This window comes from Medicago sativa, chromosome 6 (assembly GCF_051527215.1).
Source record: "Medicago sativa cultivar Bolivia chromosome 6, Bolivia_mono, whole genome shotgun sequence".
NCBI lineage: Eukaryota > Viridiplantae > Streptophyta > Magnoliopsida > Fabales > Fabaceae > Medicago > Medicago sativa.
In genome coordinates this window covers 53,124,058-53,151,199 of record NC_140754.1, presented here as the reverse complement: position 1 = coordinate 53,151,199, position 27,142 = coordinate 53,124,058, and the positions used below count along the sequence as shown (strand labels likewise).

General features: G+C 35.0%; 2 protein-coding genes and 2 long non-coding RNA genes across 19 annotated transcripts in view; 3 read left to right on the top strand and 1 right to left on the bottom strand.

The window, feature by feature from the left end:
• Positions 1 to 2,218: 2,218 nt before the first annotated feature.
• LOC146915635 (uncharacterized) lies at positions 2,219 to 7,154 on the top strand. 10 transcript variants are annotated; one of them, XR_015014695.1, is made up of 4 exons: positions 2,357 to 3,604; positions 4,228 to 4,308; positions 5,420 to 5,497; positions 5,791 to 7,154. XR_015014695.1 is itself a non-coding variant. In XM_085718011.1 (1 exon), exon 1 carries the CDS (start codon positions 2,516 to 2,518, stop codon positions 3,800 to 3,802), a length of 1,287 nt encoding a protein of 428 aa, XP_085574137.1. In that variant the 5' UTR covers positions 2,219 to 2,515; the 3' UTR covers positions 3,803 to 3,966. The 10 variants fall into 10 exon arrangements, 1 of the variants encoding a protein (XP_085574137.1); XR_015014694.1 differs by having other exon boundaries at positions 4,842 to 5,497; XR_015014688.1 differs by having other exon boundaries at positions 4,082 to 4,308; positions 4,842 to 5,497.
• A 1,236-nt stretch (positions 7,155 to 8,390) lies between these two features.
• The window catches only part of LOC146915632 (uncharacterized), a 28,398-nt gene continuing 9,646 nt past the window's right edge, over positions 8,391 to 27,142 (top strand). For 3 of the 7 annotated variants that reach the window (XR_015014701.1, XR_015014696.1, XR_015014698.1), the window contains exon 1: positions 14,335 to 16,266. This is a non-coding gene — a long non-coding RNA (uncharacterized LOC146915632). Of the gene's footprint in view, positions 8,485 to 14,334; positions 16,267 to 16,623; positions 16,679 to 27,142 lie in introns of those variants that run through there. The other 4 variants (XR_015014700.1, XR_015014697.1, XR_015014699.1 and 1 more) reach the window with 4 other exon arrangements.
• On the bottom strand, positions 12,689 to 14,328 carry LOC146915634 (uncharacterized). The gene is made up of 2 exons (XR_015014704.1): positions 14,067 to 14,328; positions 12,689 to 13,506 (listed from the first exon to the last, which is right to left on the bottom strand). It is a non-coding gene; the product is annotated as an uncharacterized LOC146915634 (long non-coding RNA).
• On the top strand, positions 17,562 to 21,110 carry LOC146915633 (uncharacterized). Its single transcript, XM_085717775.1, has 2 exons — positions 17,562 to 19,665; positions 21,010 to 21,110. Exons 1-2 carry the CDS (start codon positions 17,604 to 17,606, stop codon positions 21,108 to 21,110), a joined length of 2,163 nt encoding a protein of 720 aa, XP_085573901.1. The 5' UTR covers positions 17,562 to 17,603.

The following is a 27,142-nucleotide window of genomic DNA, read 5'->3' as shown; positions in this document are numbered from 1 at the left end:
TCGGGGAGAGTGATGCAAGCCCTAATTCTATTAGGTCAATAGGGTTGGGGGAGATACCTATATGCCATAGAGTCTCATTGGCCAAATCAAATTTAACGGGGACTAGACAAAAGAAAGGAGTGGGGGCGTCTTTGTAGCGAGAGCAGGATGGAGTGACCGCTTTGGGGGTGTTGTTTCAAATGCTCTAGTGGGGGTGGACATGTGGCGGAGATAGGGGAGGATATGGACGTTTTGATTGGAGAGCATGGGAAAGGGTTGTCTGAACCTTTCCTGGTTGTATCAAATACAGAAGTGCAAGGGACAGGTGGGACCACTTTGATAAGGGCTGATGTGGCGGGAGAAAGTCAACTTGGGAGTGAAGCGCGTCAGTTGGGGCGGGCAGTGCTTGGGCTAGATTCAGATCTAGGTCAAAATGTGGACGGGTTAAATGTTTCAGATGGGGAAAATTCGGGTACCAGGCCAGACCTGCGATTTTCGACCCATTTGGAAGGGGAGAGCCTTAGCAGGAAAGAAGGGAAGTTGATTGTTAGTCAACACATTAGATTTGCTTATCAGGATTCAGATCTATCTGATTTTAGTGACTCTGTGGATGAGGTTCCAAATGACCACATGTTGCTCAAACACTGTCTGAAGCAAAGACACAAAAGTAAATAGGGGAAAAGGAACCTTAATCGTATAGGTGCTCCTAAATTTGTGTGTGGCATAGATGACCAAAAATAGGAGGAGAGACAAAAATGGAGTTGCTTCTTCAAGCTATCAACAGGGAGGTCCGATTTTAATAAGAAGAGATGGAGGTACCCAAGAATAAGTGGAGGGAGATAAGGTTGTGTCGGCAGCGAATTCTAGCAAAGGGACGGCCGGACCGCGCGGGGTCTGTAGAAGCGCAAAGGCAGGCGAGGCCTTGCTCTCAATCATCAGGCATTCGACTTGTCATTGGTGGTGAATTAGAAATGGTATCGGAAACACCAGATGATAGAGAAGACAAGGATGCTGTCAAACGTGTGGAGGCAGGGAATCTTTCATGATTGAAGATGATTTGTATTGTACTAATTAAGTTACTTGTGTGTTGTGTGCTTAGTTTGTTGTTTTGCATTTTAAGTTATTTGTGTGTTGCGTGCTTAGTTTATTGTATTGCATTTTAAGTTATTTATAATGTTTGTTTGTTTTCATAATGACTATTGTTATTTCTAGAGTAATTTTAATTGAAAGATGAACCTTTTTATTAATAATATAAGATAAGAAAATAAAAATAAATTATTTACATAAATTTTGTTTTTACAAAAATGTAAAAGATAAATTGTTAAGTGTTTATTATTTTAATTTAATTATAATCGATAATTGTAATTTTATGTAATCATAAAAACAAAAATATAAAATTAAATAAGAATATGAAATAAAAAGTGGTTGGGTAGCGTGTTGAATGTTTTTTTTTAAAAAAAAACCATTGGAGAGTGTAAAAGTTGAATGAGTGTAAAATTATTAGGTAGACGAAAAAGAAAATGATGTGGAGTGTTGAAACTTGTGAAGCCCCGATACTTCAAAATGGATGACGTATCGTATCCCCTGCGTATCCTGCACCGATACCTGCCTGATACTTTCCGATACGTATCAGGAGAGTATCCGAAGATTAAATTTTTTTTTTTTTGAAAATAATTATCCGATACTTCCCGATACGTATCAGGAAAGTATCTGATAATTATCTTGCACCGATACCTGCCCCAATACTTCCCAATTAATGTTAACTAAAATAACTTAACTCTTGAGTACATTGCTTCTTTTTTGAATCGATATAGTATAACACTAAAAATGTTCTCTTGGATATAGTATAACACTTATGGTGCTCTTTTTGAGATATATTGTGTATGTAATAATTGACTAATCATCACTCTCTTATGACTGGTTTCTTTTGTTTGTTAATATATTTAAAAAAATGGTTATAATTATATTGTACATTTAATTATATAATTTTTTTATTAACGTGTCTCAGTCGTATCGTATCTTGATTTTTAAAATTTTCCCGTATCGACGTATCGGTGCAGTATCGTATCCGTATCGTATCTCGTATCCGGGCTTCTTAGGTTCAAACATTATAAATGGTCTTAAAAAATCTGCCATGTGGAGTGTTGACCCAATCAAAATCTGCCATGTGTCATTGCTTTATTAAAAATATAAAAAATAAAATAAAAATTGGGTTGTAAGAACGGAAAAGAGAGAGAAGCGTAACAACACTGCAACCTGAACCCATTATTCTCTACAACTTCAGTTCAACCACCGTCGCCGCTCTCCAACTTCACGTTCCAATGTTGTTTTCAAATTTCAGGTTCCTTTATTCTTCTTTGTTAAATCACTCAAATTCACGTTCACTCTTAGGGTTGAGGTTTTACTCTCACTTTAGATCCATTCCCAATGATTTTGATGTTCATAATGTTGTTTCGTCCTTCCATCGCATGCTCCAAATGCGTCATACTCCATCCATTCTTAAATTCAATAAGATTTTAACTGCCACTTAGGTCAAATGACTTTTGCCTTTTCTGTATTGGCAAAGATTCTCAAGATGGGTTATCACCCAAATACCATAACCTTGACTACTCTTATCAAAGGTTTGTGTCTTAATGGTAAAGTCAAGGAAGCTCTTCACTTTCACGACCATGTGCTTTTACTTGGATTTCACTTGGACCAAGTTACTTATGGTACCTTGATCAATGGGTTGTGTAAAATTGGAGAAACAAGAGCCGCCTTACAGTTGTTAAGACGAATTGATGGGAAGTTGGTCAACACCAATGTTGTAATGTATAGCACAATCATTGATGGTCTGTGCAAAGATAAATTTGTCACTGATGCCTATGGGTTATATTCTGAAATGATTGCAAAGAAAATCTCTCCTGATGTTGTCACTTTCAATGCTCTAATCTACGGATTTTGCGTTGTTGGTCAATTGAAAGAAGCATTTGGTTTGTTCCGTGAAATGGTATTGAAAAACATCAACCCTGATGTTTATTCTTTTAGCATATTGGTTGATGCTTCATGTAAGGAAGGAAAGTTGAAAGAAGCTAAAAATGTGATAGCTGTGATGATAAAAGGTGTGGAACTTGATGTTGTTACATATAACTCTCTAATAGACGGGTATTGCTTAGTTAATCAAGTGAACAAGGCCAAACATGTAATCAACATCATGGGAAAAAGGAGCGTGACACCTGATGTTCTCAGCTTCAATATCATTATTAAGGGATTATGTAAGATTAAAATGGTCGATGAAGCCTTCAATCTCTTTAAAGAAATGCATTGCAAACCCAATACAATAACTTACAACTCTCTTATTGATGGATTGTGCAAATCAGGGAGAATCTCTCATGCATGGGAGCTTCTTGATCAGATGCATGATAGAGGTCAACCTGCAGATGTAATCACTTACAATTCCTTCTTACATGCGTTATGTAAAAACCATCAAGTTGACAAGGCAATTGCATTGGTGAAGAAAATTAAAGACCAATGCATTCAACTAAATATTCACACATACAATATACTTATGGATGGACTGTGCAAAGAAGGAAGACTTGAGAATGCACAAGTGATTTTTCAGGATCTTTTGATTAAAGGCTATAAGGTAACAGTCTGGACATATAATATTATGATTAATGGTCTTTGTTTGGAGGGATTGTTTGATGAAGCTATGACCCTATTGGTAAAAATGGAAGACAATGGTTGCACTCCTGATGTTGTAACTTATGAAACTATTATTCGCGCACTTTTTAAAAATGATGAGAATGATAAGGCAGAGAAACTTCTACGCGATGATTGTTAGAGGTCTATTATAAGAGAAAGTAGAGTTAATATGATTTCTTTTTGTTAACAATCATGATTTAGTTATGTTCATTTTGTGATGAGAATGATGTAGTTTTAGCTAAAAATCATGCATTGTTATGTTCATTTTGTTATTATAATGTTACAAATGGTTAATTGTTTTGATTTTTGACGTAGTTCTATTTTATTTCCAATGTGCAGTCAATTTTCTTCATATAGTTGTATGGATTTTTTCCTTCACCAGTCATTCTTTGTGTTTTTAATAAAAAACTAAATGCAGATCCAGAGTTTTAAACGGTTCATGTAGTCGACCCCATTTAGATGGAAGAAGCATTTGTTTTTAATTACATTTTCGTCCATTGTTTTCACATAAAGGGAAAAGGTTAGGATTCAACTTTTTGTCTGTACCATATGAGTTTTCTACAGGGCTACAATTGTTGATATATTCTTTGAAGTCATTGTTGGCCAAATAATTGGAGCTTTTTGAAAGGCTGGAAATCATTTCAGGTATGTGTGTTCTATTGATAACCTTGAATATACTTTTATAGAAGAATGAAGAAAACGTATATAAGGAATTAGATCATTTAGACAAATCATTTTTGGGTTAACATTTGACTCATCCTCACTATACTTATTGTCGGTTTTGGACATAGTTTCCTGTTAGCTAAGTTAATCAACTCCTTTTTTTGACATAATTGGGTGTTTCATTCGTGTGATATTAGAAATAAGAAAAAAAGACGTGCAGTTACAAGTCAAATGAGGTTGTTAGATTTTCAGTCCAACGACACGTAAAAACTAGCTGTGAACTCTTTTTTTTTTTTTTATTTTTTTTTTATTTTTTGTAGATATTTGTAGGTACCTAGGAACTTAATCACATTGTCACAATTTCCCTTTTCGTTGCCATATTTAAAACTAGCATGAACTCCTTATTTATTAAGTAATTTGGTTATATTCCCGTAATTTTTCTTTTTATGGTATATTTGGTATATGCTGGTCATTAGATTTGATTATAGTGTCTTGAATAGTAATATCTGGTTCAGTTTTCATGGGGTGGAATCAAAAAGGTTGTGGAAGGCTGAGAAGAGAAAGATGTGGTCGGTGGGACTTTTCTCTGATGAAGTTGAAAGTGATGCAGAGGTATAATTAAGGTTTGACAGTTCTGAATGAGGCAGAGTTAGAATTGTGAGGGTGAGATTGAGTTCAAGAATGTGTATATGCTATGATATCAGTTTGAAATAGGCTGAGAGACTAGGTTAAAAAAATTGGTAACTAGAAGAGTATGACTAATCTGTTCTATGAATGTCTGTTAGACTTTTTGTCAGTTTTGCATAACAAATGCATATCATACTTATCAGTTTATGGGACTAGCTTACTGCAAAATTGAAAGTAGGAAGGTTTGATTGATTTTGTGGTTTTATGTAATATGCACAATGTGACCATAGAAACTAGATGCAATATGTAGTAAAAAAATATTCAGTTGGGCTAAGTAATTAAAGAAGCCGAAGTCAGAACTTGGAAATGGATGGTTGTTGAGGTTCTAGGTTTCTCATGTTACCCTTCTCCTTTTGTTGCTCTAATTCTTCATATTCAAATTCTAATGCAATTTTCGGATGTGTAGAACTGGTATGTACATCATCTGCCACCTGTTGAACACATTAATCGCTTTACAGTGATTGATTATTCAAAAAGGGAAAAGGTATGTTCTATTACATATTAGTTAATTAAAACAATTATGACAAAATAAAGACTTTAAGATAGATGTTTTCACAATAGGTTTATACATGCTTTCAGGGGTTGTTTCAGTTAATAGGTTCCCCTATTTATATTTAGATTGTATCAAGAATATTAACTACATGTGTTTTTGTTAACGTCTCTAAGAGGATGGTGGTTTACTTGTAGAAGTATATGAATTCTAAAGTAATCTTACATAGCTCAATTAATGAATTTTTTGTCAATTATTTTAAAGATGAAAAAAAAACTTCTATGTAGGCCAAGAAGCTTATGTTGCTGACATTATTTCTGGTAGCATGATCCTTGGTTATCAACTATTGAACGAGTATATGCTCATTGCTTGAAGAAGTTTCTATATTAGTGAATATGGTACTCGAATCAGAGATTTGGTGATGATTACTATTTTTCATGTATAAAAGGTTTTTTACACCTCAAACAGTTGGATCCAAGGGACTGTTTTCTTGAGGGATTCCTGTTCAAACTGCTGAGATAATTACTAGGAAATGGTTTCAAATTTGGAGTAAAATTGATATAGTGTTTCGTTTGCAGTTGATCTCTATAAAGCCAATTTGAGTGTTCTATTGGATTTTGCATCGTTTCATTGGTTGAGATGGAATTTGCCAACAATAATAAGACTTTTTTGAGGTTCAATGCAATTGCGGTTGTTGCTGATGATATGCTTGGTAACTTCTGGTTTTGTCATGTTCATAATGGGCATAGGTGCTATGGCTGATTTTTGGAGGATTTTTAGTGTTTGCAGGTGCACCGTCCCCTTCGAGGAGCTTCTTCTGTCTTCAACAGCTACACCGTCTCAGTCTGTCGATCAAGGTTCACTACCTTTACTGTTTCAGATCCGATGGCAACTAGATGCACTGTCAACCGCTGTTTGTTGATGGAACCAAGAAGCCCTCTTTATCTCTGGTTGGAAATGAACCCCAGAATTAGGAGATATAGCCGATTCCATACATTAAGAATAACATTTTGTGTCAAAACACGAAGAAAAAAAAATGGTGATTAGTAAGAAAATCAAGTATATATGATGGTCGGTGAGATGGAGCAAATCCAGTATTTTTTGGGAGCTTCATAGTGCATTATGGTCAAGACTAGTGCACATTGTTGGTGGAATTGGGTGCGACCATCTGCATAGTTATCTAGTGGTAATGTCTTGTAGTTGGGTTGATTTATTGGAATTCAATTAAATGTTGATTTTGGTTCCATATTCAGGTAGCAATTATCAGTCCAATTTTCGGAGTACATTGGAATCAAATCTGTGGCAGTCAAGGAGCACAATGTAGTTATGAAATGGCTCTGGAGACAGGGTTCAGTCATATCATTGAAGAAAGTTAAGATAACTGCTTGTATTTTTTTTGTTTGATGTTGAATTGGCTCGACAGCGAAAGCTTGTTTGCCTTTGGGTAGTTTTCATATGGGGGATGGTGTTTAGGCTTGGAAACAATATTATAAAGCAAATTAATGTGCTGAAACTATTTGCTGCATTTGGATCTTAATCTTAGCCAAGCTCTTGCTCACTAATTACTAAACAAATAGTATGCAATATGCTCTTTCTACTTAAATATTATAATTCAACAAAATATATGATAGCATTGCATTCTCATGGATTATGCCCCGTTTAATTATATTTTGTTAGTTTTCTTTGTTGCACTTGAAATTGAAACATTGTTTGGCTAGTTAGATCGAGAGACAGGCTGAAGTTATAGCATTTGTCATGTGTAGTGAATGTGAGAAAAATAGATCTGAAAAATGTTAAGCTATACCAATAAACACTTCCCAGGGCATATATTTATGTAATTAAATTGTATTTAAATATCTCCATAAGTCATGAAATACTATATTTTGCCACTTACTGCCATTGGATAGTGACTTCAAAATTCATCATCACAATGTCTAATAGTAGGCAAGCCATATGCAAATCTGAAAATGAGAGGTGACTCGAAAATCCTGAAGTACAAAAGTGGTGTGCATGATTACTCACTAGTAGCCTACTACACAAGCAATTAGAAACTTTCCATTAATGGAAATCCACTCTTTAATGTGCTGGAATAACCATTCTAAACCCAGTTGTGTTTTGGCACAAAACTATGATCAGCTTTTGTCAAGAATACAATACAAATCCCTTTGAAATTTTTGAAAGGTACACATGACTGACTTAAAAGTTGCGATCAAATTGATATAATAGCATAGATCAAAAGTGTGAATTAATTTTTTTAAGAACTAAAAGTCATACCATGTACCTAATCAAATATAGTGTCGAAAATGTTTTAGGAGGGAAACCGTAGAAAATGTTTTCTTCGATGTAAAACTTGCCTTATTTTATTTGATACTTTCGTCTTTTATTTTTTTTGTCCTGATTTAATCTTTTATATTATAAAATAACAAAATCTTATGATTTTTGATGAATTTTTTTAATGAAATATGATTTTCTAGATTTGTATGATGAAAATTTCTGTTTGTCTATGAGTTTGATGAATTTTTTAAATTTTTTATTAATTTTTTTTATATAAAAAGATAAGATGAAAATTTCTGTTTGTTTATGAGTTTGATGAATTTTTTAAATTTTATTTTTTTTATATAAAAAGATACCTATGTTGATATTTTATAACATAAATGATTAAATCAGCAGAAAAAAAAGATAAAAGAGTTAAAGTATTATCTTTTTTTTTTTTGTGGTGGCCGGGGTTTGAACTTCGGACCTTGCATGTTTTATGCATTGTCCATACCAATTGAGCTAACCGCAGTGAAAGAATTATCTAAAATTAAAGAATAATTGTGTAATTTTAAGAAAAAATATAATAAAACAAAAGTGTAAATAATTTGTACGTGCAGCAAAAGATTACCCTTCCAAATTCACTTGTTTCTTTCCACGAGACCCAACTTTTTCATTCCAGCATTCCCTCTCTCAACCGGCGCTCCAATGTTGTTTTCAAGTATCAGGTTTCGTTCTTCCTTTAATTTCACTTTCCTTTATTGTTATTCTTTATGAAAATTGCTGTTGACACATTAGAGAAGGCTGGGACACACATGTAAAATACGTTTTTGCCCCCTCGGCAGTTAACTGCCGAGGAATTAAAAATCCGGCTGCAGTTAACTGCCGAGGAATTCCTCGGCAGTTAACTGCCGAAGTTTTTTGAACATAATCAACACGAACAGAAGCAGTTCCAGTTTCATTGTTTTCACTTCAAACACATCCAAATTCTCTCCAAAAGCACATTTTCACGAATTGCAAGCCAATCATCACCACATTATCACAAGTAAGTACCCTTAATCATTGCAATGTTAATGTTAGTTTGGTTAGGTTTATTTTTTAAAAAAATTAGAGTAGTTTGCATGTGGTTAGGGTTGATTTTAAAATTGACAATTTAATGATTGCATGTGTAGTTTTTGAATTGATAAACGAATGTAGTTGTTGCCTATGCTGTTTAAATGACAATGTGGCTTTGAATGGTGGCAAATGAACACAATTTGAATATGTTTTATACTTTGCACACATAGTGTTTGATAAAATGCCTCAATGACAATTTTATTGATTATTTAGTTAGTTTATGTTATGAGAATTATATTGAATGATGTTTAGGTTATGATGGAAATGTTGCACACAAATTATATTGAAATGATGATTATATTGGATGGTTTTAGGTTTAGTTATGTTTATGTTTATGGAAATGTGAATGATGTTGAAATGATGATAATAATGATTATATTGAAATGATGGTTATATTGAATGGTTTTAGGTTTAGTTAGGTTTATATGAATGATATTAGGTTATGGAAATGAATGATATTAAGTGTATATTGATTTTTTAGTGTATGAATGATTTTAGGTTATGGATGATGGACATAATGATGATTGTAATGATGATTTTAGTTTAGGTTATGAATGATGGACATAATGATGATTGTATGACTGATTTTATGATGTGTAGATATGGCCGATCAGGAGCCCATTGATCCATCTAGGATGATTGGTGGTAGGCGTGCGATGACTCAAAGCCACCGGAGGGAGAGGCAAAGGGGGCACATCCCAAAGAGGGGAATAGGTCGGAGGGCGGATGGTTCAGGGACTTCTCAGGCATCTGAGGCTTCTCAGGCGCATCCTGAACAGTCGCAGGTGGTTGACCCGACCCAGGAGGTGGAGTACCTGAACTATCAGGATCACCATGATGTGACTGATGGTGGGTACGACGAGCAGCATATGCCAGAGTAGCCGCATATACCAGGGGAGCCAGACGAGGATGACATTGCTATGGCGGCTGCCCCGGAGGTGTTGCCTACGGACGCTCCCTTTCCTGGAGGACCGCAGGACATATCTTTGCTTCACTCTTATGCCAATCATGTGGCATTGCCGCTTTGGTATAATAACGATGACGTAAGTATTTTTTTTTTTTTTAAATGTTCTTTCTTTATGTTTAATTACGTGTTTTTTATATGTGTTTTTTTATATGTGTTTTTATATGTGTTTTTTTATATGGATGACGTAAGTAAAAACAATTATGTGTTCTTTCTTTTAGTTAACTTTTATATATGTTTTTTTTAATTCCTTTCTTTATGTTTAATTATTTTCTTTATTTTTCCTTTCTTGATTTAAATTGTTTTATTTATATGTTTAGATTATATGTTTTATTTATATGTTTTATTTATATGTGACTTTCTTTAAATATGTTTTATTTATATGTTTTATTTATATGTGATTTTCTTTAAATCGTTTTATTTATATGTTTTCTTTATATGTTTTATTTATATGTTTTCTTTATGTTTTATTTATATGTTTTCTTTATATGTGATTTTCTTTATATGTTTTCTTTATTTTTATTTTAGCATTTGTTAAGTTTAATATTTATTAGTTAAATGTTTACATTGTTTAAACTATGTTTATTTTTCTATTTTTTCAGTGCCGCAAGAAGCGTTTTGTAAAACCAATTAATCATGGCCCCAAGATTTTGAGTCTCGGACGTCCAAACCCCAATCAGAGATGGTTTTGGGATCCGCTTATGCAGAGTGGCTTACATGATTTGGTATACTTGGGCTACGCCACTGTGCCTCACGCTTTGCTGATGACTCTATGCGAGAGGTGGCATTCCGAGACCAGCACTTTTCACATGCCTATGGGGGAGATGACTGTGACTTTGGATGATGTCGCATGTCTTATGCATGTCCCGATTGAAGGGCGGATGTTGGGCCACCGGAAGAAGATGCTGAGACATGAGGGAGAGGCACTACTGATGACTCACTTGGGTGCGTCGAGGACGCAGGCAGAGAAAATATGCAATACTGAGTATGGTGGATACATTAGTTATCCAAAGCTGAGGAAGTTTTATACGACGCACCTTGGTAGAGCCAACCTTTTGGCGGATACACAGGATCCAGAGGAGCTGGAGGAGTTGGAGAGGGTTAGGACTTATTGTGTGAAGTCCTACCTTCTATACTTGGTTGGATGCCTGTTGTTTGGGGATAGAAGCAACAAGCGCATCCAGTTGATTTATTTGACGACTATGGTGGACGGCTACGCGGGGATGCGTGCTTATTCATGGGGAGGGATGACACATGCATACCTGTACGATGAGTTAGCTCAGGCTTGTTTGCCCGGAGACAGACAGCTTGGGGGAAGCGTGACACTGCTCACTGTAAGTAAAAATTAAATTTAAATTTAATTTTTTTTGTTAACTATTATTATTTTGTTATATTTTGTTATATTTTTTCGTTAACTTTAATTTTTTTTGTTAACTATTATTATTTTGTTATATTTTGTTATATTTTTTTGTTAATTGTAAATTTTATTTTTTTAGTTAACTTTAATTTATTTATATGTGATTTGTATGGTTTATGCAGGCATGGTTTTTGTCGCACTTCCCTAAGTTTTACACTGTTGATCCAAACCCGGACTACATTGAAAATTTACCGGTTGCGGCGAGGTGGACTCTTCAGAAGGGTCATGGAGAGGGGGCCACATATGGGTCATTGCTTGATCGCATTACGTTTGATGACATATGCTGGAGGCCGTACGAAGGGCACAGGGAGTTCCAGCCTTTCGAGGAGGTATTTTGGTATTCTGGCTGGATCATGTGCGGCGATCGTAGGGTGTACCGTCACCTGCCGGAGGGGGTATTGAGGCAGTACGGATACGTCCAGTCGGTACCTAGACCTCCGACGGATGTTCCAGCGCTGACATCGGCTGAGATTGTGCAGGCCTTCTTGGACTTCCGCACTCACACACTTAAGGAGGCTGATTGGGGTGAGCAGGCAGGAGAGCAACCATGGCGTATGGCAGAGGGCTATGTACGATGGTACACGATTGTGTCTCACCCTCAGATTTTGCCACTTCTTCCGGGAGATGTTCCGAGGCCTCCAAACGAGGAGCAGATCGTTGCAGAGCAGTGGCAGCGGTACGAGGCGAGAAGCTCCCCTGACACCTATGACATGGTTAGCGGCGCTGTTGCCCATGCTGATGAGTTTTTGGGTCAGGAGGTGATGAGCATGACCCCTTAGCAGTTGTATGCGGCCTTGCAGGATGTTAGGCAGCAGATCGCGCCGATCATTACCAGGAGGAGAGCCCAGAGACCGAGGAGGAGACTCCAGCAGCACCAGCATGACCAGGACAAGCAGTAGGATTATGACTGCTAGTATTTTTAGGATTTATTTTTAGGACTTGGTGTATTTTCATGACATTTGGCCGTTTTGTTAGTACTTCCAGTACATTTGTTGTTACTTTGTTTGGATGACATTTTTTTATGACAATTGCTCGTTTCCGTATTATATTTTCAATTTCAATTATGTTTGTAATTTTATTTGATTAGCTTTATAGTTTGGCATCGAAAAAATGTGTTTACAATGTGTAAAAACACATGTAACAGGTTCTGCCTTCAACAGGTTCTGCAAATTCTGGCTTCAGGACTACTCGGCAGTTAACTGCCGAGGAAAAGATGAAACCGGCGGTAGTAAAGTGCCGAGGTTTTCCTCGGTACTAAACTACCGAGGTTTTCCTCGGTACTCAACTGCCGAAGTTTATTTTTTTTATTTTTTTGTTTTATTTTGTTTACAATAGAATTGTGTTAGAAAATTATTAGAAATTCTTTAAAAATTATTTTATGTTATTTAAAATATTGCGATAGAGTGAATTCCAATAAATATTGCGATAGCGTGAATTCGAATAAATATTACAATAGCATGAATTCATTCGAATAAATATTGCGATACAGGTTTCGTTACATTACATAAACGACGTATTTAAAAAAAAAACAATTACATTACATGCCTGAATATACCTTCCAACTGCAACAATTATCTTACCTCTGAAATGGGGTAAATTCAAACTTGCCAAACGGCGAGGACTCAAGCATTTCGCTCGCTATTCATGCTTTCCTTTGAAAAGAATAAATTTTTGTCAGCCTTGATTTAGATGAAGGTATTCAAGTGCCACCGAAATGAGGTCCATTCCTTGACACCTAATACCTTCATCTAAACCAGCCTAACAAGAATTTAATCTTTTCAAAGGAAAAACATGAATAGCGAGCGAAATGCTTGAGTCCTCGCAGTTTGGCAAGTTTGAATTACCCCATTTCAGAGGTGAGACAAATGTTGTAGTTTGAATGCACCTTACCCTAACTAATGACGATCTTCTGGTGGAATCAAGTTGTTGATGATATCTTCAGTTGATCTCAGCAACGTCACTCGCATATCGATCCACTGGAACTTGGTGTGCTCCCAAAACATGTTCGTCACGTTTTCGTCGTTCTTTAACTCCACCCAAGTGAATGATACGCTCCCCTCGTCGAGCTTTGGACGTTTATACAGAATATTTTGCACCCTCCTTGTGTCTCTGGGGTTGACTCCTTGGTAGAATTCATTCAGTTGATCCTTGATACCTCTTAACGCTACATCAAGGCACCGAACCTTCAACCTATGAGTTTCTCCGCCGTTGAATGTTGCATGAACGTCGATCCATCCGGCCATTGTTTCAAATCTACACACATAGAAATTTAAAAGAATCAATGAAAAACTCATTCAAACATTGCAAATTATACATAGACTCTAAAAATCATAAAAATAACCCTAAAATGTAATTGTCTAAAAAAAAAAATTTAACGTAAAATATAGCAAAATTATTCAAATTATATTTACTCTTAAAATAAATCATATAGTCTTACTAAAATAAAATTAAAAATATAAAACACCAAATTAAAAAATAACCCTAAAATTTTTAAATTATAACATAATCATCATGCAAACATTTTAACAAAATTAATCAACTAACATCTAATCTAAAAATGATTTATAACATGTAAATCTAATTAAAAACTAAAATAAAAAATTAATTTAAAACACCAAATTAAAATATAACCAATAAACTTTAAACTATAACATAAACATCATACAAACATCATACAAACATTTTACTCTAAAAATGAATTATACTATGTAAATCTACTCAAAAACTAAAATAAAATAAATCTACTCAAAAACTAAAAAATAAAAACATTTATAACAACTAAAATTTAAGTTAATAGCATTATAATTACTTACTTGTGATTTTGTTGAATAAATTTGGTTGGATTTGGTTGGGTTTTTTAGAGAGATTTGAGAAATTTTTTTTGAAGATGTGATGAATAATGGAGATGAGAGAGCTTCTGCCAGACTTGTAGCAGAAAACTTCGGCAGTTAACTACCGATGAATTCCTCGGCAGTTAACTGCAGCCGGATTTTTAATTCCTCGGCAGTTAACTGCCGAGGGGGCAAAAGCGTATTTTACATGTGTGTCTCAGCCTTCTCTAATGTGTCAAGAGCAATTTTCATTCTTTATTAAATCATTCAAATTCACTTTCACCCTTAGGGTTAAGTTTTTATCATTACTCTCACTCTAGATTAATCGTTACCAATGATTTTAATGTTGATAATGTTGTTTCGTCGTTCCATCACATGCTCCAAATGCGTCGTACTCCATCCACTGTTGAATTCAATAAGATATTAACTTCCCTTGTTAAGACCAAAAACCACTACCCTATTGTTCTTTCCCTTTCCAGACATATGGAATTTAAAGGAATTAAGCCTGATTTGTTTACTTTTAGCATCTTGATTAATTGTTGTTGCCACTTAGGTCAAATGAATTTCTCTTTTTCTATTTTCGCAAAGATTCTTAAGATTGGTTATCAGCCAGATACCATTACCTTGAATACACTCATCGAAGGCTTGTGTCTTAATGGTAAGGTCAATGAAGCTTTGCACTTTCATGACCATTTGCTTGCTCATGGATTTTTATACACTTTGGTGGTTGTTTTGTTCTTCTCACTATCATGACCATTTGTAAAGAGGGATTGTTTGAAGAAGTAGAGGTCTTGTTGTCTAAAATGGAGAACAATGGTGTCATTCCTAATGCTATGACTTATGAAACTATTATCCAGGCTCTCTTTCATAGAGATGAGAATGAAAAGGCGGAGAAACTTCTTCGTGAAATGATTGCTAGAGGACTATTGTAAGAGTTACTCTAGGTAAGATATTTCTCATTATATAATTGGTTATTTTTTATTTTGATGACAACTATGCAATCATTATGATTTATTGATTTTTTTTATTTTATTTTTTTAGTAAAAGGTGGACTACTCAATGGTCTCACTATCACTTTAATGTTAATAAAACTCATGTTTTGTTGATATGCTCATTTCGATATTATAATGGTGTTAATGACTGATTTTTTTTTTCGTGACATAGTTATCTGTTATCTTTGCAACGTACTGTCAATGAGCTTTATCACTTTAATGATATTTTCACTCGTTGCTCATTTTAAGTGAGTCAAATCACAAACTAATATGAGAAGGTAGGATCTTTGAATGTAATGTTCCTGTTATGCAGTGTTGTATATGGTTTATTGAGTGTTGAAATGATGCAATAAGTCTATACAACTCTTGTATCTTTGCAAAATAGGTTGCTCACAAGTTTTCCGTGAATATGTTTTTAATAATCACCCTTCCTTATTATACGATGAAAAACAAAGACATGATGGAAGCATTGTATCTAAGCTTATTCCTTTTCTTTTTAAATTATGTAATAGTGTAGGAAATCATCTTTTGGAGAATATTTTGCCATCGTTATATCATCATATTCTGTTATATTTTTATTTTTTGGTTCTTTCCCTTGTCACAATGTTATCATTGAACAAGTTTTTTTTTTTTTAACGACAAAGATATATTTATATTGATGGAAGTTCACTGAAGAAGTATGTACCACATTTTCCTATTACTAACTAACAACTGCAATTTTAACATTTTAAATTGATATAAATTCGCTTGATTGATGATCTATCTATTATATTGTGTTAAGTATGGTTTGTTGATGTTGTCACAAAGATGACTTTAATTGAAGCTTTCCAGATCACACTTGGTGGGAGCATTATTGCTCTCAAAAGAATAGAAAATCTAGTTTTCAACTTTTCATACGCAGTGAAGCGTTATATTATTATTGCAATGTTAGATTTTAGTTTCATTATGTTCTTGATATTTTCATAGTCGCTGAATAGTGGAGAGAAGATTTTTCAGTTGTATTACTCCAACGGCTTTGCACTTCACTTTGAACATTGTTTTGTACCGTTGTTCATATAATTTGAAAATTTGATCATTAACAATTCAGATTCTGAATTTAAGGATTTTTCTACCTAAGAGGACACATTATCTTCAGCAGTAATCAAAGACAATTTCTGGATTACAGCCCTGGCTGGCCAACAAGCTTAGAGGTAATAACATTACGAGAATCAATCGTGTTTATAGAGAGTTGTTGAGGAGTTTACATTTTCACTTCATTTTTGTGTCTATTAAGATACGTGTCTTCCGAGCCACTTTAGTAATGGAAATGTATATTAGTTTTTCATTTTGATCTTTTAAAAATCTCATAGAAGTTCCTATTACATGATGATTATGCATTTCTTATGTGAGAATCATTCTATGTTACTCTATTTCTTATGTGAGAATCATTCTATGTTACTCTATTTTTAATGTTACTAATTTTTTTCTTCCTGTATTCACAATATGTATGATTTGATTATTAGGTCTCCTCTAAAGAAATACTCATATTAAAAAATTTGATTTAACAGGTAGACTAATTCTTCACAAAGATGATAGACAAATAACAAGAAGAATGATATACAGGTGTTAGCCAATATATTTTACTAGCTGTAATAAATGTGGTCAAAGTATAGTTGACCTAGATTTAAAGAAGATTCGAACAGAGTGTTGTATTGAAAGCAAATATGGGTTCGAAGATGGTAGAAGACTTCGATAAAGCAGTTTTCGAAGGTGGTTATCAACGGTTATTCTTTAAGTCAGTTTGTATTTTAAGTTTGTTTTCAAATAAGTAAAACTGTCGACTTGTGGCAGTTGTAGTTTGAATTTCAAAGAAGTGTAGTTATTTCTAGACTTAGTATAAATAGTAGTTTTTCATAGGAAAAACGGGTCACAATTCCATCATACAAACTTACACTCAAAGTATCCGTATGGAAGCGAGAAACGAGTCACAAGTTGCAATGTATGAATCTGTGTACCAACTCTTATTTAATCAATGCAATTTACCCTTTTGTCTTTAAGTGTTCTTGCACTTTACTTTGTTAAGTTCGATTGAGTTCAAGTGGATTGAATTCGATTGTTTTTATTGTATTTCTTATATTTTCGACACCAAAACACAGAATTTCTAACAACAAGAACAAACACAATATATCCTAAGATTTACTGGTTGATCTTGCAAGTTACCATGTGTAAACCAGCGGTTGTTTACGAAAATCCAACGTAAACAAATTGGCACGCCCAGTGGGACTGTTTGTGTTTTTTTTTTTTTGTTTATAGTTTTTGTTAGAGTTTCTTTTAATTCTGGTTTGTTTTGTTGTGTATGCAATTAAGAAACAAGAAATTGCTTCTTAATATGACACGCGCTAACAACCAAAAGAAAAGAAATCCAACATCTTCAAATGAAGATGTGGATCAAGTGACGGTTGAAGATGATGTTTCATCCCCAGGGAATGTTAGAACAGCACAGGCTGTTCCGATTAGTAATACAGTCACTCAAACATCGTCTCAGGCCATGCCTTCGATGGCCACAGTAATTTCTCAAGCCATACCTTCGATGGTTACCCAAACTTCCCATGATTATCCAAATAATACTTCTATTCAAGGAGTTTGGGATCATAGATCAATGCCATATGGTATGCCATCATCATTGATGCAAGGCTTACAAACTAGTGGTAATATGTTTTCAGAGAATTTAAATGTATCATTACCACAACTTTTTGGTCCTGGGATATCTACAACATATAGAAGTTCCCAACAAAATTTAACCAACGCTTCTATGGCTGCCATTAGGCAAACTATGGAAGAAACTAATCATGATATGGTTAATATGATGACCCAACAAATTGGTACTGTCATAAATCCTTTAATTCGAGACACCAATACTAGTTATCAACGGTTGTCTGATCAAATGGAAAGAATTGCTAATTTCTTTGGCGCTCCACCAATCCAAAATACCCAATTGCCTCAAAATCGAAATTTGAGGGCAATTGAAATAATTGCTGATGAACCAGTGGTTCGAAATCATGAAAATATTGTCCAACCACAAGTAGTACAACCACAAGTTCAGGCAGAACCTGAAAGACAACCCATTTTGGTTAACAGAAACCAAGATGCCGATCAAGTGGTTTTACAAGCCCGTCGAAACAATTTCGATGGTCAGAATAATATAGCGGGTATTGTCGAGGCTTTGTTAGCCCAAAATGGTTTGAATATGGGTTTACATAGACCAAATTTTGTGTCTCCTTTGTCTGAGTATGTTTTAGACGCTGAATTGCCTAGAAATTGGAAAATTCCGAAGTTTACCAAATTTGCTGGAGAAACTAATGAATCTACTGTCGAACACATTGCTAGGTTTCTCATGGAAGCAGGAAATATTGCAGAAAATGAAAATTTGAGAATGAAATATTTCCCAAGTTCTTTGACAAAAAATGCTTTTACTTGGTTTACAACTTTACCTCCTCACTCAATTTATAGTTGGAACCAATTAGAAAAAGCCTTTCATGAACAATTTTACATGGGTCAATCTAAGATTAGTTTGAAAGAATTGGCCAGTGTTCGACGTAAAAGTCATGAGACAATCGATGATTATCTCAATAGGTTTCGTCTCCTTAAGGCTAGATGTTTTACTTCTGTTCCAGAATATGAATTGGTCGAAATGGCTGCTGGTGGCCTCGATTATTCTGTTCGAAAGAAATTAGATACCCAGTACCTAAGAGACATGGCCCAATTGGCAGACAGAGTTCGACAAGTTGAAAGACTTAAAGCTGAAAAAACTAGAACTCATAACAAATTTCCTAAAAAGGAAAAAATTGCCTATATAGAAACAGGAGATAGTGAATCCGAATTCGATTGGGGTTTAGATATCATTGAAGACAATGATATAAACCTAGCAGAATTAAAAGATGGACCTCCATATGCTTGTAAAATGTTGAGGCCATCCAATGGAAAAAATCCTGAAGATCCCAAGAGTGACAAATATCCTTCTAAAACTTATACTTTTGATATTACTAAAAGTGATGAAATCTTTGATCTTTTAGTTAATGATGGCATAATATTAGTGCCACCTAATATGAAGTTGCCTCCTTTGGAACAAAGGAAGAAAAGAGGATTTTGTAAATTCCATGGTTTTTTAGGTCATAACTTATCTCGATGTACTCGTTTCAGGGATTCTGTACAAAAAGCTCTTGACGAAGGGAGGCTGAAATTTGGAGAGAAATCAAAACAGCAAGTGGATGGAGATCCTATGAAAAAGGCAGAGTCCATGTTTGCTGATGTTTCTGCCAATGTGGCAGAATCCATGTTTGCTGGTATTTCTATCAATATGGTGGAAATTTCAGATAATATTGATACAGAAATGGTTACTGAGGACCATCAAATTGAAGAGCCAGTGGTTACTGAAGATCAATTGGCCAAGGAAATGGAGAAAGCATATCCAAAGGCTGAAGAAGATTTGGTTGATTTTTTAAACCAATGTAAAATATCTAACACCAATGCTATGCTTTGTCCTCGATGCAGTGCAGTGTTCGATAAAGAAGCTGCAAAAGCAGTTGAAGGATATCAACCTCAAACAAAACGTAAAGGAGGGTGGTTCGAGAACCGTTCTAAATTTGGCTTTAACAAAAGAGGTGTTCCTTACAAGATGAAAACTTCAGAGAAGTATCAAGTGAAGAATCATAAGAAGACGTTCGTTCCTTCATCGAAGTCTCCTATTGATACTTGGGTTTTCTCTGGGGGCAAGAAAACTGGTCATTCTGCGCCTCCAGCACCACCAACAAAATGGGTAAAAAGAGCTGTCAAAGTTCCGGACCAACCGGAGAGTTCTAATCCTAACAAGTATGCTTACAAAAATAACTATAAAGGTAAGAATCCTATGACTAGAACTCAATGGCGCCGTTTTCAACGCCAGAAAAAGGAAGGAGTTTTGAAAGATGTCACTAATGATGACAAAAGTAAGGGAAAACAACCGATAGTTTTCGAAATGGTTAAAAAACCAGCTACTGAAAGAATTTTCCCGCCATTATCTTCTGCTTTAAACATCCCCAAAGGGGATGATGATATTCTAACTTCTACTTTTTCAGATTCTGAACCAAGTCTTGACATTATATGTGTGGTTTCTGTACTACCAATTGAATATGCGTATGATGTATCTTCGAAGACCAATCATGATGATGAATGTGATTTCACTGAGGAAATGGCTCGTCATAGGCCTCTGTGTTATTATGTTATGAATAATGGCTGCATCGAAGATCAACATGCAGTGTTCGAGAAACCTGATGATAGCATGAAGCTTCATTTAAAGCCTTTGTTTATTCAAGCTAAGTTAAATGGTGTTGGAATTAACAAAGTGTTAGTAGATGGTGGTGCTACTGTTAATCTCCTACCACAATCTTTTCTAAGGAAACTTGGTATTTCTGAATGTGATTTGAAACCACATAATGTAGTGCTCACTAATTATGAGGGCTCTACTGGACAATCTCTTGGTGCTATCGAACTAGAATTGGTAGTAGGAAGCATAACCAGAGCAACTGTGTTTTTGGTAGTTCCTTCTAAAGCCAATTTCAATGCATTATTAGGAAGGGAATGGATCCATGCTGTAGGTGCAGTTCCTTCTACAATGCATCAAAGGATTGTGATTTGGAGGAAAGATGGTTTGGTAGAGAATATTGAGGCTGATCAGAGTTATTATTTCAAAGCTGAAGTTGATAATCAAGATATCCACAAAAAGAACTTTGACAAACAGCTTCAATATATTGCACCATTCATGGAAAATGATGCATCAAGTTCTATGACTAAAGAAGAAAAATTCTTTGTAAAACTTGCACCAGAATGGGGTTTTCGTTGGAAAACTGCATTCGATGATGACTTCGTAGTGGTGAACAATGAAGATTGCCATGAGAAGATACCTGTAAAGGAAAAAGATTTGCTGAAGACAAGAAGTACTTCGTACAAGAGGGTTACTGATGACCAAGAATATTCAGCAAATGGAATCTCACCAACTGGGTGGGATATCAATAATTGATCGATGGTTGAGCCCAGCATATGGGAAAAGATTACGGCTTATGCAGCCGAGAAAAACTTCGATTTGGCTGAAACAGCCAAAGAAGAAGAGGTCTTCGATGCTTCAGTAGAAAATAATTCTGATGACCTCATTGATGATAAAAAATTAGACTGTATTTATGATGATGAACCTTTGGGTTTTGAAGAAGATCCAATAGGATCTACAATAAAAATGAAGGCCCAAGATCCTCTTGAAGAAGTGGATATAGGAGATGGTTCTGTAAAAAGACCAACATACATAAGTTCAAAGATTCCTAAGAGCTTCAGAGATCGAATTGTGGCGCTGTTGAAAAATTACAAGGATTGCTTTGCTTGGGATTATCATGAAATGCCTGGTTTGAGTAGAAAGGTAGTAGAGTTGCAATTGCCAATCAGGACAGACAAGAAACCAGTGAAGCAAATTCCAAGAAGGTTTGCACCAGAGATTCTACCAAAAATAAAAGAAGAGATCGAAAGACTCCTCAAATGTGGCTTCATCAGACCTGCAAGGTATGTTGATTGGTTAGCTAATGTAGTTCCTGTTAAAAAGAAAAATGGAAGTATAAGAGTTTGTATTGATTTTAGAGATTTAAATCTCGCCACTCCTAAAGATGAATATCCTATGCCAGTAGCAGAAATGTTGGTAGATTCTGCAGCAGGTTTCGAATATTTGAGTATGCTTGATGGTTATTCAGGTTATAATCAAATATTTATTGCTGAAGAAGATGTTTCTAAAACAGCATTTCGATGCCCAGGGGCATTAGGATGTTATGAGTGGATAGTAATGCCATTTGGTCTTAAAAATGCTGGTGCTATATATCAAAGAGCAATGAATTCAATGTTTCATGATTTTATTGAAGATTTTATGCAAATTTACATTGATGATATTGTTGTGAAATCATCTTCTGAAAACAAACACTTAGAACATTTACGTTTATCATTCGAAAGGATGAGACAATATGGATTAAAAATGAATCCATTAAAATGTGCGTTTGGTGTTTGTGCAGGTGATTTTTTAGGATTTGTTGTCCATAAAAAGGGCATCGAAATCAATCAAAATAAGACTAAAGCTATAATGGAGGCTAAAGCACCCTCTACCAAAAAAGAGTTGCAGTCTTTATTAGGCAAAATAAATTTCCTCAGAAGATTTATATCTAATCTAAGTGGCAGAGCGCAAGCATTCTCGTCATTACTTCTATTAAAGAAAGAGGAAATTTTTAGATGGGAGCCTGAACACCAAAAGGCATTTGAAGACATAAAGTCATATTTATCTAATCCTCCTATTCTTTCACCTTTGTTGAAAGACAAAAAGATGAAGTTATACATAGCATCATCTGAAAGAACTATAGGGAGTATGTTAGCACAAGAGGATGAAAATGGTGTAGAAAGAGCCATTTATTATCTTAGTAGAGTTTTAAGTGATGTTGAAACAAGATATCATCCTAGTGAGAAATTATGTCTTTGTTTATATTTTTCATGTATGAAACTTAAGCATTATATAAAGCCTTTTGATGTTTATGTTTATTCCCATTTCGATATTATTAAGCACATGTTATCTAAACCTATTCTGCATAGTAGAGTTGGTAAATGGGCTTTGGCACTCACAGAATATTCTTTAACTTATCAATCTTTGAAAACTGTGAAAGGCCAAATAGTGGCTGACTTTATTGCTGATCATTCCATTGAAGAACCTGTGACTGGGGGCATCGAAACATTTCCATGGACATTATATTTCGACGGGTCTAGTCATAAAAATGGTTCTGGAATAGGTATAGTTATTGTTTCACCAACAAATGAGGTAACCAAATATAAATTTCGAATTAGCCAATATTGTTCGAATAATGAGGCAGAATATGAAGCCTTAATAAATGGTTTAGAGATTTTGCTCGAACTGGGGGCGAAATGTTTAATTATTAGAGGTGATTCTGAATTAGTAATAAAGCAAATAACAAAAGAATATAAATGCCTCAAAGAAACTTTGATAATGTATTACACTATAGTTAATGCATTACTTAAACATTTTGCTCAAATTGAAGTTCAACATGTTCCTAGAGCAGAAAATCAAGAAGCTAATGATTTAGCTCAATTGGCTTCTGGGTACAAACTTTCGAAGGAACAAGAGCAAGAGGTTATTGAAATTAAAACAAAGCGTAATTCGATAGATATTGTGCCTAACAAATTGTTAAGACCAAAACTTGGGGGCATGGAAGCATCTCAAGGATACCTTCAGAGTGAAAAATTTTCTGAAATTTTGGTCATTAACAATTTGGATGATAATGATTGGCGAAAACCCATAGTCAATTTTTTGGAAGATCCAGATGGCACAACTTGTAGGAAAGTCAAGTATAGAGCCTTGAGTTATGTGATAATAGGCAATGAATTATTTAAAAAGACTCCAGAAGGAGTTTTACTTAAATGCCTTAGTGAAGCAGAAGCATATTTGGCTGTATCGAATACTCATAGTGGTGCTTGTGGTACACATCAAGCAGGCCATAAAATAAAATGGCTTTTGTTTCGACAAGGTGTTTATTGGCCAACCATGTTAAAAGATTGCATAAATTTTGCTAAAGGTTGTAAAGAATGTCAAGAACATGCTGGAATTCAAAAAGTACCAGCTAGTGAATTACATTCAATAGTGAAGCCTTGGCCATTCAGAGGATGGGCTTTAGATGTAATTGGGGAAATCAAACCTAAGTCATCCAAAGGCTACAAATATATTTTGGTTGGAATAGATTATTTCACTAAATGGATAGATGCTGTTCCACTAAAAGATGTTACTCAAGATGAAGTTATAAACTTCATTCAAAAATTTATTATTTATAGATTTGGCATACCAGAAACTATTACTACGGATCAAGGATCTGTATTTACTGGTCGAAAGATGGTAAAATTTGCTGAAGAAATAGGATATAAGTTGTTGACTTCAACACCATATTATGCTCAGGCAAATGGTCAGGTAGAAGCAGCAAATAAGAATTTGATTACTATAATCAAAAGAAAAGCTAGCCAAAAGAAAAAACCCAAAGAATGGCATGAGTTTCTTTATGAAGCTTTATGGGCAGTTCGAACTTCTCCTAAAGAATCTATAAATACTACTCCTTTTCGATTAACATTTGGCCATGATGCTGTATTGCCAACAGAAATCTTACTTCAATCTACTCGAATTCAAAGACAAATCGAAATTCCAACAAATCAATATTTGGATATGATGTTGGATGAATTAGTAGATATTGATGAAGAAAGATTAATGGCTTTAGAAGTGCTTACAAAGCAAAAAGAAAGAATAGCAAAAGCCTATAACAAAAGAGTTAAATCGAAATTATTCCTGCAAGGGGACTTAGTTTGGAAAGTTATCTTGCCGATGGATAAAAAGGATCGATGTTTAGGAAAATGGTCTCCTAGTTGGGAAGGACCATGGAAAATTCTAAGAGTTTTTTCGAATAATGCGTATGAGATCGAAGAATTACAAGAAGATCAGAGAATTATACGCATAAACGGTAAATATTTGAAAAAATATAAACCGATATTACAAGAAATTAAAATTACACAAGAGTAATTTGATTCGAAATAAAAACTTGGCATTAATTTAAAAATGCCAACTGATGGGCTGGTTACATCGAAATGCTTAAAATGGAAAAACCATTACAAAAGAAAACACAAAGTACTTAAAGACTAAAAGCATTTAAAGATGGTTTTCACCATTCAGTTACAATCCCAAAACGATCGAGAAACCAGCGAATTTCTGTATCGAGACGACACTTGAAGCAAGCATTGACCAAGTAGTATTCATGATCTGGCCCAGGTAGAAGTAAATACCAACCTCCAATTCTCCCATCTCCTGCACAGTTGTGGTAGTTGTTGCAAAAACGACGCCTAGTAAGCCAAATAGGCATGGGCCTATTCCACCAAGGACAGCGAAATCGATAAGTTGAAGTTCCTCCCAAAATGTCGCTTCGAAATTCTGCCAATCGATGTGTCCATGCAAGATCTTCGAAGTTTTCGAGGATGTTTTCTGGCATAGGCATGGAGAGCGCATTGATGAGAAGAAGGTAGTACCTTGCACTCAGAGAGCCAGTGGCGTTGATAGCAGTAGTAAGGAGGCGTTTTATTTCTTCAATGTTTGGATTAGCATCCAACATGTGTTGAGTGCTTCGAAGAATACAGAACATGGCGTTGCCATGATTCCAGAGTCTAAGTTTAAAAGCAAACTTAGAATGAGCCACCATAGCATTGTTGTACCATTCATTGGGGTCGTAGAGGAAGTAGAGGACATCATTTCCAAAAGCCCTAGAAACTTCAGAATCCTCACTGACGCGCCAATGCCTGCTATTGGTATGGCGAAAAGCGAAAAGATCTTTCCTGCTTTGAGCAGCAATCTTTGCAGCAATCTTGACTAAAAGATCATCACTCAGATTATCAATGGTGGTCATGATGATTTAAGAAAGAAAAAGCTTTGAGTAAGAAGGATTTTTCAGACGAAGACAAAACAAAGAAAAGAGTGATTTTTATAAAAAGGAAAATCATATTTATAGTGGAGGGAAGTTGAAAGAAGTGGCTCAATCAAACGGTTCTTCTTGCTTTGAAGATGATGACACGTGGGAACAGTTATTCCGATGGCCAATGGTTACTTAACTTCGTAACCTGAGGGAAGTTTTAAAGGTTTTTTTTTTTTAAAAAAAAAAAAGGATTAATCTGTGTTAAAAGGTCATTTATTTGTTTTATTTCTTTTCAACTTCCTAGGCAAGTTTAACTTGTTGGGTTAAACAAAAAAGTTATTTTTTTTGTTTCCTCATCATTAAAATGTCTTGGAAATTGTTCCAATCTTATTTGGATTTAAATAAAATTTAAATTCGATATAAGAAAATAAGAAAGGAATTTCGATGATTGAAAAGAAATTGTCGTTCGAAATAGAAAATGGTCCACGAATTGTTATAAAGACATTACAGACCAAGATATTCGATAAGGCTGAAATAAAATAAAAGTCTTAGAGAATAAAATAGAAACAGAACTAAATCTCAAATGATGAGATGAGTTTCTCGATTTGGCTCTTGTATTCAGCCAGTTGAGTATCGAGAGCATGGTTGTCACTTGCAAGTTGAGCAATGGTAGACTCTAGTTCCTTGGAGAGCTTGAATTTGTTAATAGCTTCATTGGCTTCTCGATTTCTGGCTTCATCCTTAGCCAAAATTTCAGCTTTTTGAGCTTCCAGTTCTTTAATTTTGGCATCGATGTCAACCAATTGCTGCTTCGCATTGTTTCTTTCTTGCTGAAGAGTTTTAAATTTCTCTTGGAAGGATGACAGTTCGATTACAATTTGATCATGATGCGCTTTCTTCTCTGCCATTTGAGCTTGATCAGTTTTCCTCTTCTGGAAGTTTTGATTAGCACTCTCCAACATTGGTTCAAGATAATTAAACAGGTTTCGAAATTTCCAACCAGTTGGGAGAGCACCAAGTTTTTCAAATAAACTCCTGATTTCAGCAAGAGCTCCAGCATCTTTTTCAATCAACTCTAGCAAGTTGGCTTCGATGATCTTCTTTTGAAATTCTGCTAGCAGGTTGTTCTTTGAAGTCTCAGAGGGATTTCCCTTGGATGAATCAGAAGTTTGGCCAGTGCTAGTTGAGAAAAGAGTATTACTCTTAGCTATCAAGGCAAAGGCATTGAAAGGATCATCTTTGGCCAATCGATCGATTTCTTCTAGATCGATCATAGGGGTATCTTGTTGAGCAATCATTTCTGCATCACCAGGAGCATTTTGTCGAGTAGTTATGTTTGTATCTTCAGTAGCAAAGTTTGATACATTATCTCCAAGGGTGGGTGCAGAATAAGATTGATCATTGTTGAGTGATTCATCATTTACCAAGTCATCAGTGGGTGTTTCTGTTTGTTGTTGTTGAGGAGGATCCACTTTAAGACCTTCTGGACTGCTAGCATCATCATGCTCATCTTCTTTGTCTTCAGCAATTGGTGAAGTGGTCTTCGAAGAAGGAAGAACTTGCCCATGTTGTGATGGAT